The 21,277-nt window shown below is 35.9% G+C and overlaps 1 protein-coding gene across 5 annotated transcripts in view; it reads left to right on the forward strand.

The window, feature by feature from the left end:
* Cfap97 (cilia and flagella associated protein 97) overlaps window positions 1–21,277 on the forward strand; it is a 29,130-nt gene that overhangs the window by 4,217 nt on the left and 3,636 nt on the right. For 4 of the 5 annotated variants that reach the window (XM_048330829.1, XM_048330832.1, XM_048330831.1 and 1 more), the window contains exons 2-4: window positions 5,122–6,149; window positions 13,692–13,957; window positions 21,111–21,261. In XM_048330829.1, coding sequence (XP_048186786.1) covers window positions 5,138–6,149; window positions 13,692–13,957; window positions 21,111–21,261 — 1,429 coding nt within the window. In that variant the 5' untranslated portion in view covers window positions 5,122–5,137. The remainder of the gene's footprint in view (window positions 1–5,121; window positions 6,150–13,691; window positions 13,958–21,110; window positions 21,262–21,277) is intronic. The other variant, XM_048330833.1, reaches the window with a different exon arrangement.

A 21,277-nucleotide genomic window follows, 5' to 3' on the forward strand; every position in this document is an offset into this window, starting at 1 on the left:
GTCCATCTATAACTATAATTAAGATTATGGCATGTTTCGTGTCTGTTTTAAGATCTACACAATTATTTTGGTGTGGGGCCTAGGTTATTCCTGAGCTTCTATACTCAATGATAATGCTCTACTACTTGAGGCACAGCTCCCCTTTCAGCTTTTTGGTGATTAATTGGGAGATAAGAGTCTAGTGGACTTTCCTGCCTAAGCTGATTTACAACCAACCATGATCCTCAGGTCTCAGCCTCCTGAATAGCTAGGAAAACAGGCTTGAGCCACCATTACCCAGCTTGAATTCTATTTTGTTACTCAACATTGTTTTGTAGATTTTGAATTATCCTTTTTGACCAATGACATATGTATATGCATTTGATTTATCCATATTGTAGACATTGAAGTTGTTCCTTGAAGGTTTTTTGGGTTTTTTTGCCAGTCCTGGGCCTTGGACTCAGGGCCTGAGCACTGTCCCTGGCGGCTTTTTGCTCAAGGCTAGCACTCTGCCACTTGAGCCACAGCGCCACTTCTGGCCATTTTCTGTATATGTGGTGCTGGGGAATCGAACTCAGGGTTTTATGTATATGAGGCAAGCACTCTTGTCACTAGGCCATATTCCCAGCCCCTCTTGAAGTTTTTTCTAGCTCATTGCTTTTAGAAACATTGCTCTCTGATAGAGACCTTTGTACATACTATCCAGAGTCAGCCAGATAGTAGAGTCTGATTTTTAGTCTCTGTATCTATCTTTTCAAACATTAAATAGACTTCCATTATTGCCCAAACATTATCAAAGTAACAGTAGTAGAAATATGTATATATATATTTTTTAAGTGATTGTTCATTTTTCTTCTGATAGATTCTTGGTATCCCGAGTTTTTGCTTAAGTGAACATTGTATTATAGAGACAACAACTTTATGTATTTTTCATGCTAGCATGTTATTTAACAGAATTTACAAACTTCTTAGTTTGTAAATCATTTGATAAACATTTTGATCTTCATAGCCATAAAGCCTCTGTTTCAGCTACTCAACTCCAATTGTAGTGTAAAAGCTGTTTTTTGTCTTTTTGTTTTTTGTGATGTTGCCCATGACCAGCTAGCTAGGCAAGCTTTCTTTTTACTAAGCTACACCCCCAGGTTCCTTCTTACAATTTAATTTTGTAATTTAAAGAGACCATTTATCTATGCTATATATACGTCTTTGATCTTAATAAGTACTAGGCATAAATTTTATAAGCTAATATTTCTTAAATGTTAAGATGTACTTGCACATGTTATGTTTCTGTTGAAATTTTATGCTAAAAACTTAAAAACCCAGCTTGTATTTTGGTCAGTGATCACTTAGCTTACAAAAAGTATTAAATTTTCTGCCGGGCACCAGTGGCTCTCACCTGTAATCCTAGCTATTCAGGAGGCTGAGATCTGAGGATCGTGGTTCAAAGCCAACCTAGGTAAGAGAGTCACGAGACTCTTATTTCCAATTATCCACCAGAAAACTGGAATTGGTACTGTGGCTCAAAGTGGTAGAGTGCTAGCCTTAAGCAAAAATAGCTCAGGGACAACACCCATACCCCAAGTCCCATGACTGATCTCTCCCCCAAATGTGTGTGTGTACGCGTGCGTGCATGTGTGCATGTATATATGTGTATGTACATATATATGTGTATATCTGTAATATCAGTAAGTAATGTATTTGTTTGTAGATATATTTATATATTGAAAGGTATATAGAAAGGTTTCCCTGAACATTGCACACCATTTGCAAACCTGTTTATTATCATCATCTTTTATTATATGAACCTCAAATTTCTAACAAGATTCACTTGTTCATAAGTGTTCATAAGCATTTAGACATTGCTTATAAACCTAAGTCCATACTTAATTCAATCATTCAAAATCCCTTAAGCATTTAAAAGTAGATTACAATTTGATTTTTTAAAGTCTAAGGACTAGGGGCTGGGAATGTGGCTTAGTGGTAGATTGCTTGCCTTACATGCATGAAGCCCTAGGTTCAGTTCCTCAGTACCACATATATAGAAAAAGCCTGAAGTGGCGCTGTGGCTCAAGTGGTAGAGTGCTAGCCTTGAGCAAAAAGAAGCCAGGGACAGTGCTCAGGCCCTGAGTTCAAGCTCGGGGACTGGCAAAAAAAAAGTCTAAGGACTAAATTGAATTTAAGTGGTAGAGTGTTTGCCTTACATGCTGAAGGCTTTTGTTTGATCTTCAGCACCACAAAAATAAAATTTATAAATCAAGTATATGAGAATCTCTTAACCACTGACAAAATTATGTTTAAGTGGTAATGTAATACCCTATATACTGAACTTATTTAACTGTCATGGTTAATACAAGTTGATATTCCCTTAGATTATGGTGCCACTCTGCTTTGCTATGGAATGGCCTCGGTTAGTGTAGGTTATATACTATATAATCTTTTACTGCCCAATTTGTTTTACTGAAATTGATCCTAATTTGAATGCAAAGTTGCACTGTTGGCTGCATTATTCTTTTTTTAATTATTAAACTTTTTTCTTTATTGTCAAAGTGTGGTGCATTATTCTTGTTGGAAGTATTTATCTTTTCTCTATATAATGTATATTCCCTTTGAATGTCATTATGAACTCATGGCTTTCCACAGAATAAATTTTTTTTCATTTCTACATATATATGTGTTGAGATTCATGAGGGTTTTATTAAATTGCCTGCCTTTATAGTGATACCACTTTAAATGGCATGATGGTTAATCTGTTTTGCTTGTTTTGTTTTTTGCTAGTCCTGGGGCTTGAACTCAGGGCCTGAGTACTGCCCCTGGCTTCTTTTTGCTCAAGGATAGCTCTCTACCACTGGAGCCACAGCGTCACTTCCAGCTTTTTCTATATATGAGGTGCTGAGGAATCAAATCCAGGGCTTCATGTACATGAGGCGAGCAATTTACCACTAGGCCATATTCCCAGCCCATGATGGTTAATTTGGTATGTCAATTTACTTGAATTGATAAACATCTAATATTACTAAGACACATTTCTGGGTATGTCTGTGAGGACATTTCCAGAAAGAATTAAATAAAGGAGTGAAATCTACCCTGAGTGTGGGAAGAACTGTCCTTTAGACCTGGAGTCCAGGATGAAATAAAAGACACTGATCTGAGCCCACTAGCTCAGATATTCTTTTCATCCATCATGAGATGAGTGGCCTGTAGCACATTGCTCCATTTGCTATGTGTGAACTACTCTGCTCTGGTCTCCCTGCCATGATATACTTAAACATCTAAAACCATGAGCCGGAATAATTAATTGCTCCCTTTAAATTGCTTCTACCAGGTATTTTGTCACAATGACATAAAGCTAACACAAATTGAATTCTTTATTTCATTACCACCAACCAGGCATATTTGAATATTGTGCTTTCTGGCAACAGTAGATGCTCCAGTAAATGCTTGTTTTTCTTTACTGGCTTCCAGGGAACCCTGCACTTTTATAGTGGAGAGTAGTTTTAGAAAGCCATCTTTAAACTCAACATTAGAATAGGTAATTTAGGCTATTCTAGTGATTTTTTTTTTTTTTTTTTGCCAGTGCTGGGCCTTGGACTCAGGGCCTGAGCACTGTCCCTGGCTTCTCTTTGCTCAAGGCTAGCACTCTGCCACTTGAGCCACAGCGCCCCTTCTGGCCATTTTCTAGATATGTGGTGCTGGGGAATCGAACCCAGGGCTTCTATACGAGTCAGGCACTCTTGCCTCTAGGCCATATTCCCAGCCCCTATTCTAGTGATTTTGAAAACTTTAAAATCTGTGTAGTAATTCCAGTTTAATTCAAATAGGTATGAAGATTTTTATTTAAATAATTATAGTACCTGTGGAAATTTGTAGGTCAACAAGTTAAAGTTTGTGACAAAAACTGGTCCATGTCCCTTGTTAGAGGAGGCTACTTTGAACATTTTAATCCATTTATACTACTGTTTAACTTAATGTTTAAATAATATGCCTTGGATTTTCTATTTTTGATGGTTATTGGCTGTCTGCTAGAAAAAATCTCTTACGCTATTGTCCCTTTAAGGCAATGAAAAATATATACTCTTTCCCCTATAAATATTCCCTATGTATTTATATAGCAGATTGTGATTAAACAATCAGAAGTTTGACTCTAAGCTCTGTGTACAGTCTATGTAAATAAGCATTTGAGTTTTTGTTTCTCAATGGGAAGGGGTGAGGGAATTTTTAATAGAGCAAAGCAAGTACTAAAACATGAAATTTTGTCAATCTCCATTATACTGCTGTCATTGGAATAACTGATCTTATGAAATTTTAATATTGTCTACAATTGTTAATCTTGACTGTCAAGAGATGCCTAGAAATTTGCAAAACACACCTTTCCATGTGCCTGAGAAAGGGTATTTCTAGATATCTGACTTTAAGTCATTCACTAATGACTAAATCTCTTAATGGATTAGAATTTTGAGTAGAACTCTTAGGGGGTAGTGGGAATTTGAAAGTATGATTGTTTGGAAGCAATAGAATATTGCGGATGTGTCTTTGAATGGCATATGTTGTCTTGGCCTCTTCTTGGCTGGCTATGCTGTGCTTCCTGGTTGCTGTTATTTGGATCTTGCTGCTCTACAGTGTCTTGAAACCTGAAAGTGAACTAAAATAAACGCCTGTTCAAGTTCTTTTGATGAGGTATTGTTGCCACAATGAAAAACTGGCTAATACGTTATCCTTTTTTCTAAACTATAAACTGAATTTAAACTATAAAATATGGATTTTTTTTTAGGGTTCGTGTAAATATCAAAGTTTGTGATGTGCCTGCCTTGATGATCTGTTATTTTCTTTGTGAATTTATTAGACTTGTTCATCTCCAGTGTTCGGTACAGTTTTACATTACTGCAAAAGCCCCATCATCACTTGACTGTGTTTTGTAATGTTTCTCTTTAGAACTAAGAAAATTTCTCAGTTTGGTAAAATTACATATTTACAATATAAAAATGAAAAATATTTGGAAATTACTTTTTAGTCTAATAGTTACATCTAAAACCATGAGACAGAATAATTAATTGCTCCCTTTAAATTGCTTCTACCGGGTGTTTTTGTCACAGTGACAAAAAGCTAACACAAATTGAATTCTTTATTTTATTTCATCCTTTTCAGATATATTTTTGCCATCATGGATCGGTTTGGAGATATATCAGAAGGTGAAGTGGACCATTCGTTCTTTGACAGTGACTTTGAAGATGCAAATAAATGTGAAAATAACTTAGTCTTTGACAGACAGAATAATGGTCTTAAAGAGAGAATAGATAAAGATACAGAACATGTACATTTGACATTTGGAATACAAACAAAGGAAAATTACCTTACTGAAAAAGGAAATGAAAGAAAAGCAAAGCTTTCGAATGAACACCCTGTAGCAAATGATACACAAATCAGAAGTTCATCATTAACTACTTCTTCGAGATCAAAAAAATTACGTGATACAACAGGACATAAAATACACTTGCCCATGCCAAATAGAATTCCTAAAATTGTGAAAGAAGGTGAGGATGATTACTATACAGATGGAGAAGAAAGTAGTGATGATGGGAAAAAACATCATGTGAGAGCAAAGTCAGCTAAACCATCTAATAACTTAAAAAAAAATGTAAGTAAAAAGTATTGTAAAGTCAGTTCTTCTTCATCTTTGTCTTCCTCATCTTCAGGTTCAGATACAGACTGTTCAGATACTGGAGCTCATATCCGTAAATCTTCATCAAAGAAACAAATGCCTAGGGTAACTGTCTTATCACCAAAACAAAAAAATAAGCCAAGAATAAAATTAACAGGAACACAACCTTCAAGTAGTAAGCCAAAAATGGGAGACACAGAAGAATCTGAAGATACGGTGACAGATGTAACTCCCTTGTCAACTCCAGACATCAGCCCTGTTCAGTCTTTTGAACTGGGCACATCAAATCACCAAAAAGTAAAAGCCAAAAGACAAGAAAATGTGAACCAAGAAGTTTATGAAGATGTTGAGGTTTTAAAAAAGGATTCCAAACATTTGAAAGCAATCAAAAAAGGAAAAGAAAAACATGTGCCCCATCTTGTCCCAAAGTCACCAGTGTTAGATTCTAACTTAGACCAGAGACACAAACAAAAACTGTTACATGACACGATGGACCTGAATCATCTTTTGAAAGGTAATTTTCCAAATTTGTATATTGAAAACTATATCAAGCTTAGAATTTTAATCTTATGAATTTTCACTGGTTTTACTAATAAGATTTTTAATTTAGATGATTGATGGTTTAGCAGTTTTATCCATTATCCTATTGTATCATAAAATGTTTGGAATGCTATTTCCATTACCACATAAGATACATCACAAAGTCAATTATCTAGGAACGTAAAATTCAGACTAGTTTTATTTTATGGGCTTGTAGACTCAAAATTCTTACCACTCTTTTTCCTGCTTGGTGCTATGTTGTCTTAATTTTTAGCCTATCTCTGCATCAGTTTTCACAGACTAGTTTTATTTTATGGCCTTGTAGACTCAAAATTCTTACCACTCTTTTTCCTGACTGGTGCTATTTTGTCTTATTTTTTAAGCTATCTCTGCATCAGTTTTTACTGTTCATCTCAAGACATTGCAGTGTCCTGAGAGTTATCCTCACTTCCTCTGACTACTGAACCTTTGTAAGGAAGCATTCCTAACTAACTTCCACTTAGTCTCATGCTCAGAATTATGTTACACTCCAACTCCCATTTCTGATCCAGTCATTGGCAAAAGAAATAAGATTATCCTGGGCCAGTCAGAATCACCCTATATTGAACAGTGGGAGTTGCCAGAGGTGAGACCTGTTCAGAAGTGGAATAGGAAACCAGGCTTAAGTAGCTCATACCTATAAAATAAATCTTAGCTATTCAAGACGCTGAGATCTGAATGATTATAGCTCAGGGCCATCTCCAAAATAGCAAGAAGCAGGAAGCAAGAAGTATGGCCCAAGTGAGAGAGCTTGATCAACCTAATAAGGCTCTGGGTTCAAACTCCAGTACCACCAAAAAACAAATGCAAGTAAGAGTGCTTACTAATTGGACAGTCAACGTTGTCCACCGTAGCCCCTCAAATTTTAATATGCACACAGGTCACTCTTGTTAAAGTTAAGATTCTGGTTCATTCAAACCAAGTAGAACCCAATATACATCTCTCTGATAGTAGTTCTGCTGATCCAAGGATAACTATAATCTAGTTATCAAAACAGTAATCTGTCAAGTTCCCTGGGAATACAGGAAGGCATCCCTCACTATGCTTACCTAACCCATCTCTGAAACTTACCTGTATATAGAAAGTCTATTTTAATTTTTGAAATTCCTGATTCCTGCACTTTTCTCAGGTATAATTAAAATACTGAGGAAAATTTTCAACATAGAGCTGAGCTGAATTAAAGCATGCTTCATTCATTCTGCACAGTAGAGAATCCAGCTCTGAGAGACTTACCAGTAAATGGTGCTCGGGCTTTTTAAGGTATTGGAACAAAGGTGGCTTTCCTCCAGTTGGGACATTTTCTGTAACTCTAGCGTTCTTTATAATAAAGCATTAATAATCCTGGGGCTTGAGCACTCAGGACCTGAGCACTGTCCCTTACTTCTTTTTGCTCAAAGCTAGGACTCTACCACTTGAGCCACAGCGCCAATTCTGGCTTTTTCTGTTTATCTGGTGCTAAGGAATTGAACCCAGGGCTTCATGCGTGCTAGGCAAGCACTCTACCGCTAAGCCACATTCCCAGCCCTCCTAATACTTTTCCCATATGTGGTCATGGTCATGGAAGATAGAGGTGAGTGCATACACAGGCTTGTGCTTTTTCTACATTTTGCAATACATTTTCACTTTCAGCTTTTCTGGGCTTAGCTTCCTTGGTTCACCTAATTTTTTTCAAGGGCCTTTTCTTCCACTTTCTTAAAAGAGAAATCCACTTAATATGGGGAAGATGCTAATGTATGGTATGCTTAAAATTTTTTTTAATCATAACATGATCCTGTCAATGAACAGCTGAAGTAGAAACTTAGAACACTTCCTACATTCTCTTAATTTAAACATTTCACTGGCTTACTCATAGAGGTCCATTTAAAGAGATTATTGATTCCAGGAGTCAATTTTGAGTAAAAAGATTAACAAGTTGTTACAGCAGATGCTAAGCAAGTGTTCAGATAGGAACTGTGTTGCTAACAGTGTTAAAAACACTATTTAAACTCAAAAATTTACCGTTAAATATAAATTTGAACATAAAATTGTAAGCCCTTAAAGCAGAAAATAATAAAAGAATGTAAGACCAGATATCCCAGTGTAGTCCAGAATGGTGAGATAGTATTGTATTGGATAGTTATGTAGCAAAGAAGAGAGAATTTTGAAAGTTAAAAGCAGAAATTTTAGGCTTCTTGGTGTTATCCTATGACTATCCACAAAAGACCAGTAACTCTCCTGAGACGTTATTCTTCATTTATAGGATAAGGTAGTTGTTTTAGGTTGTTAGGATCCATTCTATTCAAAGTTCTGGGCTCTTCTGTGAGAAATACTAGAAGGGAAGATCAGTGTAGACTGGCAATTAGATAATCTATGGTATTAAAGTAAGCTTTGAAAGATTAGTAGAATTTCCCAATATCCAGCATTTTGTAGATCTAGTGAGGAGGTTGACCTGGGGAACTTTCCATCCCTATCCCAAACGTGCCTTTGCTATATAAATGTTGGAAAATGTAATTGGGGTTAGGCCTTTGCATTGAGCCATAAAATCATTGAATAAGCATTGAAGGCTTTTATAAAATGGAGTAGTAACAGAATTTTGCTATCAGATTATGACATAAATCTGACATTTGCAAAGCTCTGAAGAAGTTGATAAGACTAAATTTGAAGGTATTTTTCATTGTTTGTATATATAATATTAGGTCAGTTTAGGAAGAATCTGAAAGGGCATGTCTAGTCTCAAATTTTATCACTTTGACTAAGGATGAAATAATAACTAAGGGATGTATTTGGGGAAGGCAAATGGGACAAAGCAAGCATGGATGAGGAAAGAAACTGATTAATTCACTGGTTAGCTTCCAAGTTTTTTTTCAACTTCATGCATGGGAAGAATTGAAGTGAAGTACTTTGGGCAAGGGGAAAGACACAGATTCTGTTACTCTCCATAATGAGATTACGACTGTAATGAGATCAGCATGTCCTACCTAGGGACACATTTGATCCGTTCCCGGGCAAACTGCAGGAATATTAATACTCTCAACACACAGCCAAGCTACAGAGAAGACCTGAGTCTCATGATAAAGTACATATTTGAAATTGTTGAAAATAGCAAGCTCAATGATTTCAGAGAGGCTCTGCAAGGACAAAACTGTTTTCACCAATACTATGCTTAACTTGCCTTTTACATTCCCTTCCCTGTGTATTGTGAAGTCTAACGTGCTGTGTGATCAGCACAACAGTACAGAGCAGTTATAAGAATCGAGCTTTCATTAAACCAAATATTTTTAAAACTTACAAATAAGTAGACACTTTTGTTTTTCTATAAAAAGTGTTAACTATAGTAATACATAATTGGTTTAGTTACTACCTTCAGGAGCTTTTTTTTTTTCTTTTTCAGCGCTGGTGTTAGAACTCAGGGCCTTGCATTTGCCAGGCAGGCCCTCCCACCACTGTGTCACACTTAAGAGCCCCTCACTTTTAATATGTGATAGTGATAGATGTAACTCATATAAACATTTAGATAGCAACTTTTTAGAACATGAAGTCCTGAGATAAAAAATTTAAGAACTTCTAGAAGAACAAAACTTTAATATGTGATTGTATGTTCCTAGTTCACTAAATTTAGAGACAATTTTAGGGAAAGAATTTTTTTGACTTAAGCAATCTTCCAAAAGAGAAAAACAAAGCAACAAAAACATTTTAAAATATAGGAAAAGAGACCTTACAATATGCATGAATGATCTTAACTTACCAGAAGACGCTATTATTGTATTATTTTATTCAGCCTTAACAGGGAAGAAAATTCTGACACCCGGGCTGGGAATATGCTTGCCTCGTATACATGAGGCCCTGGGTTCAAGCCCCAGGACTGGCAAAAAAAAAAAAAAAAAAAAAAAACCTAACACCTACTATAGCAGGAATAAACCTACAGTACACTATGCCAAGTGAAATAAACAGGTCTGAAGAAGACAAATACTGTGTGCTTCCACTTACATAAGGTAGCTAAAGTAATAAAAATCATGGAGATAGAAAGTAGAACTGTGTGATTGCCAGGGGCTGAGGAAAGGAGAATGGAGGCTAGTGTAGTGTTTTTTTTTCCAAGGAAAAGAGCGATGGTGATGGAAGCATAACAGTGAGTGTATGTAATACAAAATAGTTAAGGGGGTAAAATTTGTCATGTATATTTTTATTACAATAAAAAGATGGAAGTCAGCTTTTTGGTAAGTTCCTGTTGTGTTAATTAAATACCAGTTTAATTGGGGGTGGGAAGATAAACTACCTAAAAAGATGTTTGAAATAGCATAGGAAGGATGATAAAGACTTAAAAAATATATGCCAGTTATGTTCCTTTTAAAAGAAGGAAATATCCTATTAACATTCAAGACAAATCAAGATGTAAAAAGTAGTAAAAGGGACCAAGAAGAAATTTTTAGGTTAGTAAATGAGCCAAATATACAAGAAAAAACATTTAAAATGTATAATTAAGGCAATACAAGAAGGTGGGTGCTGGTAGATAATGTCTGTAATCTTAGCTACTGAGGAGTCTGAGATCAGAGGATCCCAATTCAAAGACAGCTTAGGCAGAAAGTCTATGAGAATCTTATCTCCAATTAACCAGCAAAAAGCCGGAAATGGAGCTGTGGCTCTTAGGGTAGAGTGCTAGCCTTGAATCACAAAGCTCAGAGACAGCATTCATGCCCTGAAGTCAAGCCCCAGTGCCCAGCACCAAAACCACAAAAACAAAAAAAATACAGAACTAGGTGGTAAAATTGAGGAAGGCACAGCCATGAGGGAAAAACACCAAAAAAAAAAATTGTTAAGTATTTGTTTATAGACTGCACTGTCATATGATGTTTTGTCTTAAAAATAAAAAAGATAAAATGAGTTACTATTGCTGCATAAGCAGTTCCCCCATCACTTAATGTACAGAATGACTCAAAAGTAGGAATGATCCAATAGCTCAGGATTGAACTCCTTTGAGTACCCATTTACTCACATGTCAGATACTTGGCCTTGGACAACTACAGACAATGGCTGCTAACCAGAAGGCCAAACAGACTCTCCTTCTGGCTTCTTCACAGATAGCCTGACTTTTTCACATGGGAGCCTCAGGATAATTGCCTGAGAGTGGCAGAAGTATTCTAGGAAACAGAGACATCTCACTGCCTTTTATGACCTAGCACCTGAAGTCACATAGCATTGTTTCTTCTATACTCCTAGTGCAAATCATCATAAACCCTCTCAGATTTAAAGTGGAGGGACAAAGACCTTACCTTTCAGTAGGAGGAATGTCAGATAGCTCATAGGCATAGCTTGAAATCTCTTCAATCACATTTTTGGCCACAGATTTATTTTTGTTCCTCCCATATGCAAAAATATATTTCCCCTTTCCAAAGATGCCCCCAACCTCAAGATCCAGGACCTAGATCATGTCCAGGTACAGCTGAGATTTCTTGGGTATTGTTCTAAAGATACAGCCAAAAGAACTTTTAAGTACTGTGAGAATCTTCTGTTGGGAAAAAGGAGGGATGAATGGTAGTTTTATTCTGAATCCTGTAACTCCTCTTTTATTTCCTCTGTTTTACTTGAAAACTGACCAATACCTTTGTTTCTGTTGTTTGGTTTTTTTCCTCCTATCTCATCTCTATTCTGTCTTCTTTTTATGGATAAAATAAGCCATTATACTTTGAATAATTCATTTGGAGATCTTAGCCAAATCCATCAGTGCCTAGGATTTTTATTTCCATTTTCCTGGCCACCACAGGCAACAGTTGTTTTGCTAAACTATCTGCCAATTTATCCTGTCAGATTTCATAAACAATCTTCATCAGGTCTCAAAGCTAGTGCCATTTATTTTAGGGCTTTTTGTTTTATTTTTTCTAGTAGCACTCTGAGTCACCATGCCTATACATACCATTTTATGTGATTTGGCTTCCTCACTGCATGAAGCCTCAAGATAATTAGACATGTATAGTAAACATAGGGCTCTGTGAATAGGTATTCCAGTAAATGAAAATGATTTGAGGGACTATTTCTCCTTTTATTACCTAACCTTGAAAGTCATTTCATCATTTTGATTATACCATCCATATTGGTCAAGGCAGTTACAGCTCTACCTATATCCAAAGAAAGAGAATAGGAAGAATGTCACAGAATTTCTTACCTAGCAACTTATTGATAAAGGTAGAATTTTAGTAAATTTAGTTATCTTTAACTTAGGACCTCTGTTGTAAGGATTGAAAGATATTACTGTGGTTTAGACTCAGTGCACTGAGTTTGGTAGGAAATGCTCTACCATCTCACTTATGTCTTCCACCCTTTTGCACTTTTTGACCAGCCCACCTCAGAACATGGTCCTCCTGCCTATGTTTCCATTCATCTGGGATTACTTACCTGAGCCACATGCACGTCCCTTTTTAAAATCTCCTAAAAGAGCAAGTGCCTGCTGGGTACTAGTGGCTTACACCTCTAATTCTACCTACTCAAGAGGCTTGAAGCCAGCCTGGCCAGACAAATCTGAGACTTGTACCTCCATTTAACTAACGTAACACCAGAACTGGAGGCATGGTTCAAGTGGTAGAATGCCAGACATCAGTTAAAAAGCTAAGAGGGCTGGGAATATGGCCTAGTGGTAAAGTGCTCGCCTCATAAACATGAAGCCCTGCGTTTGATTCCTCAGCACCACATACATAGAAAAAGCTGGAAGTGGCGCTGTGGTAGTAGTAGTAGAGTGCTAGCCTTGAGCAAAAAGAAGCCAGGGACAGTGCCCAGGCCCTGAGTTCAAGCCCCAGGACTGGCAAAAAAAAAAAAAAAAAAAAGCAGCTGTGTAAGAGTGTTACGTCCTGAGTTAAAGCCCCAGTACTAGTGCATGCACCGCGCGCGCACACACACATACACACAGTTCATGAATATGCCTAAAGTTTTAATACTTTTAAAGAACTAATAATGAGAATAGAGCTTGAGATAAAATTTTCAGTAACCCAAACATTTCCATCACACATAAAATTTATACATGCTGTCTAACTCAAGTGAAGAGTAAATTTCATATTGGAGAAAATAAAAAATTGGAATTATATGACTTCAGAGGTGTCTTTAATGAAGCTAGATCAAAATATATTTGAAGAGTTTGAACAGAACATTTCACTCATAAAAATTAAGAGAAAGCATTTCTAAATAGTGTAAGTTTAAATTGATTTATTTATATAAATATATGTCTGAAAGTTTCTTCGAGTTAAGACATTTTTAGGGGTAGAAGCATGGCTAAAGTGATAGAGCACCTAGCAAGTGCAAGGCCCAAAGTAACCCCCGCCCCCAAAAAATTATTATTCAGACATTTTCATTGGTCTGTTTTTATGCCTAAGGAACTCTTACATTTTCTTCTAAATAAAACCATTAGGATTATTTTATACATACCTTTTCATTAATTGTATTTTGAGAGTTAAAGTATCTATTATCATAGCTACTTCATTTAGCCATCTTCACTTTTTTTTGTTCACTTCTGTAGCTTTTCTACAATTAGATAAAAAGGGATCACAGAAACAGCACTTTGATCAGCCTTCAGTACTACCTAGGAAAAACTACTCTTTCACAAGAGAGGAGGTGAGACAGATTGACCGGGAAAATCAAAGGCTTTTGAGAGAACTCTCAAGACAGGCTGAAAAACCAGGAAGCAAAAGTATTCCCGGAAGATCAATTGGCCATCCCCCTAAGTTGTATCATAGTGCTCTCAACAGGCAGAGGGAACAACAAAGGATTGAAAGAGAAAATATGGTAAGTACCTGAAGTCTTTTAATCATTAAAGAAATGATTTGCACTGGTTTAAAAGTACAACTGACAAGAAACCTTAAGCAGCCACATTTTGTATCTTAATTACATAGAAGCAAGTATAGATATGCATGGCATATCTATATGTGATGAGCTATGAAACTGAAGATGTGTGTGTGTGCACGTTTGTTTTATTTTTCCCCCAGTACTGGGGCTTGAACTCAGGGCCTACTAAGCACTGTCCCTGGCTTCTTTTTGCTCAAGGCTAGCATTCTACCTTTTGAGCCACTTCTGGCTTTTTTTGTTTATGTGGTACTAAGGAATCAAACCCAGGGCTTCACGCATGCTAGGCAAGCACTCTACCACTAAGCCACATTCCTAGTCTTTTTCTTTCTTTATTGTCAGGGTGATGTACAGAGGGGTTGCAGTTTCATCTGTAAAGCATTGAGTACATTTCTTATTCAACTTGTTACCTCCTCCCTCACTTTTCTCCCACCTTCTCACCTGTCTATTTCCCCAACCCTCTCCCCATGAGTTGTACAGTTGGTTTGCTGCATATAGTTTTATAAGTATTGCTGTTGCATTGGTTCATCTTTTATCCTATTGTCTCTCCATTTTGATGTTCCCCTTCCCTTCCCTAATTCCAGTAAATGTATATACAATACCCAGGGTACCAAAAATCAATTACAGTGACATCAAGGGTAAAACCATGGGGAAGAAAAACAAAAGAAAAGGGCATAATTTTACACGGCATGTTGAAAATAACAACAATGGTAAAGCATTTGTTTCCATAACTTGGAGGTTGTTTCACTTAGCATCATCTTATGTGTTCAAGTTCTATTAAAGGGACCATTAGAGGAAAATACGGAAAATTCTTGTCTAGTTAAATCACTGCAGTAACACAAGAAATGATATGCAGTGTCAAGTGCGTTCTCTTTTATTAAATATTGTTCAGTCGCTGGTTTGATCTGTTTTACTTCATTATATCCTAGAAAGGTAATAAATTATTTATCATTTAAAGAGCAAATATATCTGGAATAAATTTGATAGTATATCTAATGAAACATTACAAACCACATGGTTACAGGTTGAGATGTTTGTGTGTATGTACATACATATAAAAGCTAGTTGATAAAAGATTGAAATGAGGGCAAGAGTGCCTGCCTCGGATACACGAGGCCCTAGGTTCAATTCCCCAGCACCACATATACAGAAAACGGCCAGAAGCGGCGCTGTGGCTCAAGTGGCGGAGTGCTAGCCTTGAGCGGGAAGAAGCCAGGGACAGTGCTCAGGCCCTGAGTCCAAGGCCCAGGACTGGCCAAAAAAAAAAAAAAAGATTGAAATGAGTTGCTTTATAGCTTTCTGTATATTACTTCAATACATAATATATATCATATGTACACATACAGGGACTGCTGAAACCCTTATTATAGCCTATCATCTTCATAAAATTCAGTTCAGAGTAACTGCTCTTATTGAAAACTAGGCATTGTTCCAAATATCTTTCAAATATTACTGAATTTTGAAAGATCTTTGAGGTAGGCACTTTTTAAACCCGTATCTTATAGATAAAAAAAAAACTGAGGCCTCAAGTGTTTAATTCAAGGCTTGGTTAAGCCAAGATCTTAAACCTGGTTAGTGTCTTAAACTAAGCAACTTAAAATTAGATCTTTAATCACAGGAAAACTGGCACCTAAAATTGTTTTTGAAGCTTTTAAAATTTCTAAGACAATCTCCAGTATTAATCCTCATTAGATTTCATCATGAGTAAGGTCCTGTTGAGCCACAGAGGTCCCTCAATTTGTTAGCAGCTCTAGTTGAAGTAGTATATTTATTAAATATTTTAGTCTTAAGCCCTTCTAGAAGGTTAGTGTGCACTTAGTAGAGAGTAGATAACAACAAAGCAAGTTACATTAGATTGGCAGATGATGAGATACTATTTGATAGTTTTCTGTACTTGCTGTTAGCAATATTTGATCATATTTTGTGAAATTAAATGTCACAAACATATGGGGTTTTTTTTGTTTTTACTCTCCCACTTGACTCTGAAGATTTTTTTTAAGAAGGGATTAAATAATACCTAGTTTACAAATGTGAGATCATTTAAAAAATTTATCATAAAGGTGATAGAGGATTTACAGTTACATAAGTCAGGTAGTGAGTACATTTCCTTTTGAACAGTCACCCACGCCCTCGTTTTCTCTCTCCATTTTTCCCCTCTTGCCTAAGGTCATTTAATTTTCATAACAACCTAATGACACAGTATTGTTGCCCCAAGTAGCAGAGCTCAGTAATGTGACATTTTTTTCCATATATATAATCTTTCTTGTAAGCTGCATAAGGTTTTATAGTTTTTTTCGTAACTTTTTTTATGCTATGGTACATGAAACTTTTTCATTACATTTCCTAATGAATGAGGCTATTTATTTTCACATATTTGTTTATATAACCAGCCACCTGCCACATTCTATTCAATAGAGCCATATTGGCTTTAGTAATTCTTCCATGTGATGTGACATGCCTTTTAATCTGTTTTCTAAGCTTTTTATATTCTAAATTCATGTACATGTGTACACATACACTCACTTCTGTAGTTTCTGTGTTGGATGTGTGCACAAGCATCCATTGTTTTGTAGATTTTATTTGTGTCCCCTATTTCGTCCAGTCACCAATGATACAGGCAATTCTCAGCTAAAAGGTGTGACATTTTTAGTACTTATGTTTTAGTACTTTTACGTGAGCATTTTAGAGGCTATTTAACTGGATATAATCATGAGAATAAAGTAGCACTGTACACAAAAAGCAGAGGAGGGCAAATGTATAAAATGGAGTCATGCTGTCTAAAGTTAAAACATACTTTTAATCTGCCCTATAAAATTTCAAGATCCCTCATTCGTTTTGATGAGCAGATAGTACATCCCTCTTGTTAGACATTGCATCCAAACAAATATTAAGGGAATATAGAGCATATGCTTAGCTTGCCCAAGAACCTTGGTTCACTCCCCAGCACAAAAAAATAAACAAATAATTTTGTTCCCAGTAGAGGGAGTGCTTGATCCATATAATCGGTTATAGCAGAATTTACATTGGAATTATATTAGAACTATATTAAAACTTTTACATTAATTTATAGTTTAGCTTATTTCCTTTCTTGTCTAATTTTCAAATAATGTTAGCTCCTTCTATAACAACAACAACAAAAAAAAAAAAAACCCTGATAACTAAGTTAGACTCTAGCTGTGGAATAATGTAAGGAATAGTTATCTTGATTTTTCCTGAGGTTGGCGTACTTGTTATTTCTAAATGACCTTTAGAAACAACAGAATAGATCTTTTCTGATAGTAGAAATCACAAATACATTATTCATTAATTTGTTTTTATTTTTCTACCTCAGAAGATGGGCCAGATGCAGGGTAGGTTAATTTTCTTTTGAAAAAAAAAGTATCACTTCCTGGATGTAAAGAAAATATTTGAACAAATGCGTAATTATAGTCATAGTGCTGGACATCAGATCTCTAGATGTCTTCACAGTGTACATATTTATCAAAACATCAAGTTGTTTATCTTAAGTACATATGATTTTGGGAAAAATACAATTTCAAAAAGGACAAAATTTTGAAATTCATTAGTAGAATCTGATTTGAATGGTAATCTGAAGATTTTGTAGACTCTAAATTGGTTTATTAGTAATCATTCTTACCACTTTTCATTCCATTGAACAAGTATTTGATGTATCATGAGCTGAGTAAGACAGTGGGAAGTATGAAAAATGAAAAGCAGTACTTTATCATGCAACTTTATCATTTAGCCAGAAAGATAATATTGTTGCATGTCACATAACTAGAAGGCAATATAAGGCAATATTAATGATATCAAAATCCTTACTAAGATAGCTGAGCAGCAGTGGCTCATGCCTGTATCCTAGCTAGTCAGGAGGCTGAAATCTGAGGATCATGGTTCAAGGCCAGCCTGAGAAGGAAAGTCCAGTTAACCAGCAAAAAAGCTGGAAGAGCTGTGGCTCAAGTGGTAGGGTGCTAGATTTAAACACAAAAACTCAGGGACAGTGCCCAGGCCTGAGTTCAAGCCTCGGGATCAGCACTCACACACAAATTGTTACTAGATGTCAGACACCGTTGTGAGTATTATATGGGTTCCCTCACTTATTAAAAATGAGAGGTGATACTGGTACTGGGGCTTGAACTCAAGGTCTTTTGCTCTCTATTGGCATTTTCACTCAGGGCTAAGTGCCCTATCACTTGAACCGGTGTTTCTACTTCTGGCTTTCTCCTCATCAAGTAATTTGACCCTAAGGAATACAGTCAATGGCCGAGCTATGATATAAGCATCGTCTTTTGTAAAAAATTAGTGTGAAATGATTATAGATATTTATGGGGCTGACTGTAGGATATTTCAGTACATATATGCAATGTATAGTGCTTAATCATAACTATCATTTCTACCTCCTTAAACATCATTTATCTCTCCTCATTCTTTATGAAACAAGTAATAAAGTTTTATAAATGATAAGTCGCTATGTTGTGATATAGAGCACTAAAAGTGTACTCCTGCTTATTTTGGTACATGGTAACAAGCCTCTCTTTGCCCCTCACCCCCATCTTTCCAAGTCTTTTTGCCATCTAGATAGCTTACACTTCTTTATTTTTTTTTACATGGTAAAAGATGTTTTATTAACAATAACTGATAGTTGAGCAAACTTAAGCACTAGAAATTCAATAGGTTTTCAAAGTTAAAGTTCTCTGTGACAGAATATGCAATTCTATGTTTTAGTAAGTATGTTTTAGTAAGGCCTTCAGCCTGCTATACTGGCATACTGCAGTTATGTATCCAATCCTGTTTTACACTGGTTATTATTGGAGTATGATCTTCCTTGTTGCCTTTGCAAGCTACTGAGCCAGGCTCAGTGTATGCTAAGCTACACTGGTTACTACTACCCCAGAAAAGTGCCACTGGTTTAGCCTATCTCAGTGGATTCAGAGATTTAAAGACTTTTTCCGGCCCAATTTACCTTGCACGACAATCCCAGGCTCTTATATACTTAAAATAATAATAATTACTTATGGGCTGGGGATATGGCCTAGAAGCCCTGGGTTCGATTCCCCATGCACCACATATACAGAAAACGGGCAGAGGTGGCACTGTGGCTCAAGTGGCAGAGTGCTAGCCTTGAGCAAAAAAAGAAGCCAGGGACAGTGCTCAGGCCCTGAGTCCAAGCCCCAGGACTGGCCAAAAAAAAAAAATTATTTATTTATTGTCAAAGTGATGTACAGAAGGGTTACAGTTTCATAGGTAAGGCAGTGGGTAAATTTCTTGTACAATTTGTTATCTCCTCCCTCATTTCCCCCCCTCCTCCCTCTTAATTTTTGTAATCAGTCTATTATACTTGTTACTACAGCATTTTGGATGTGTTTTAAGTTTTATTAAATTCATGACTAAATTTAAATGTGTAGCTTATAGTTTTAGAGTTTACAATGTAACCAGCGCTTCATATTTTGATATTCCTACAAACAAGAACTATTTTCACCTGTTTCCAATGTTCCTTTAGATTTGGGCAGTTTTATCAGATCACTTGCTCCTTTCCTAAGTTCCTGCATAATTAACATACCAGACTACAGAATTAGTTTACTTTTTTGCCTTATGGAAAATTATTTCAAAATTGATTTTTATTATATTACTGTATATCTAATGATGAAGCATTGCAGTTTTCTTAACATTTAAAAAAGTAAAATACATACTCAACCAAATAAATAAATTTAGTAAATTGAGTTTAATAAATGTTACTTCTACCAGAAAAAATTAGTAGAGAACTGACGATAGTAATATTTCTGTTCTGCACATCTCAGTGAGTAGTTAAGAATTATGTAAAACAGTAAATGCAGCTCCTCTCAGTAAAGTACATTGAACATATGACACATGGCAAATTTCTTGTATAATTTAACAGGGACAATGCTAAGGCCCTGAGTCCAAGGCCCAGGACTGGCAAAAAAAAAAAAAAAAAAAAAAAAAAAAAGACTTCCAGTGAGTCAAGAAAGAAAATACCATGCTATTGAGTACTAAACTGCTTTTGCCTGTTAGTTTATATAATCTATATAGTCTTATAATGTATTCTTTTCTTTGGTTATTACTTTCTTTTGTGCACCAGTACTGGGGCTTGAATCTTTTTTATTCACAGCTGGCGCTCTACTACATAAGTCACATTGTGTAATTTAACAGCAAAGAAAAGAAGCAGTTTTTTTAAAAGTAAATTTTACTTAAAATCTTAAGTGTAAAATTCAGAATATATAAAGGCCTTATTCATTTGGACCCTTATATCTTAGGAGCCCTGAGATATACTGCAAGGAAGAAAATTAAAAGCCATTGCTTTCCAGTGTATGCAGATAGAATTAATAGCATTATTTTAGATATGTTTATGATAATCTTGAAGGTTTAACACTTCTTAGTATTATAATGCTTCCTGTACAACACCTTTGTTAAGGTTATAACTTGACATGAGAGATGCCCTTGAGAACAGAGTTGTGTGTTAGTTAGCTTTATGATGCTATGACATAATACCTAAGATATACAACTGAAGGAGAAAAAAGATTTATTCTGGCTCCATGGCCTTTGGCAAGACAGAAACATCATGTCAGAAGGCCATGGGAGAGGAAATCTGCTCACCTCATAGTAGCCAGGAAGCAGAGGTAGAAGAAGGAGTTAGAGACAAAATATACCCTTCAAAGACATGTTGCCAGTGACCTACTTCCTCCAACTAAAACCCTACCTTCTACAGCTTCCATCACTCCTAATAATACAACTCTACCAGTGCATAAGTCCATTGATGAGCTCAGAGCCTTCTTGATATAGTCACTTTCCAAAAGTGCTACAGCTGAGGACCAAGCCTTCAACACATGTATTTTAGAAGGACACTTTATATTCAAACCTATCATAATAAGTTGTTTAAACATAATGGGTTTCTTTCCTATAGGTTAGGCAAAAATAAAAAATACCTTAGGTTTTTCTGCTGCATCTTGTATGAAATCATGTTTCTTTTGGCATGGTATACTTGAAATGACTTAAAATATTTTCTATTTTAGTAAAGTATTTAATTTTTTTTAAACTTTATGTTTACCCAATACTGACTTTCATATCATTTTTAATGAAGGCTTTATTGAAAAGACTTGAAGCCGCGAAACCAACAGTTGGTATGAAGCGCTCAGATCAGCTAATGGACTACCATCGCAATATGGCTTATCTCAACCCAGTTACACCTTCAAGACGAGTGAGATCTACTCTCAGCCAATATAGTTCATTAAGTAAGAATATACAAGA

This window comes from Perognathus longimembris, chromosome 21, assembly GCF_023159225.1.
Source record: "Perognathus longimembris pacificus isolate PPM17 chromosome 21, ASM2315922v1, whole genome shotgun sequence".
Taxonomy (NCBI): domain Eukaryota; kingdom Metazoa; phylum Chordata; class Mammalia; order Rodentia; family Heteromyidae; genus Perognathus; species Perognathus longimembris.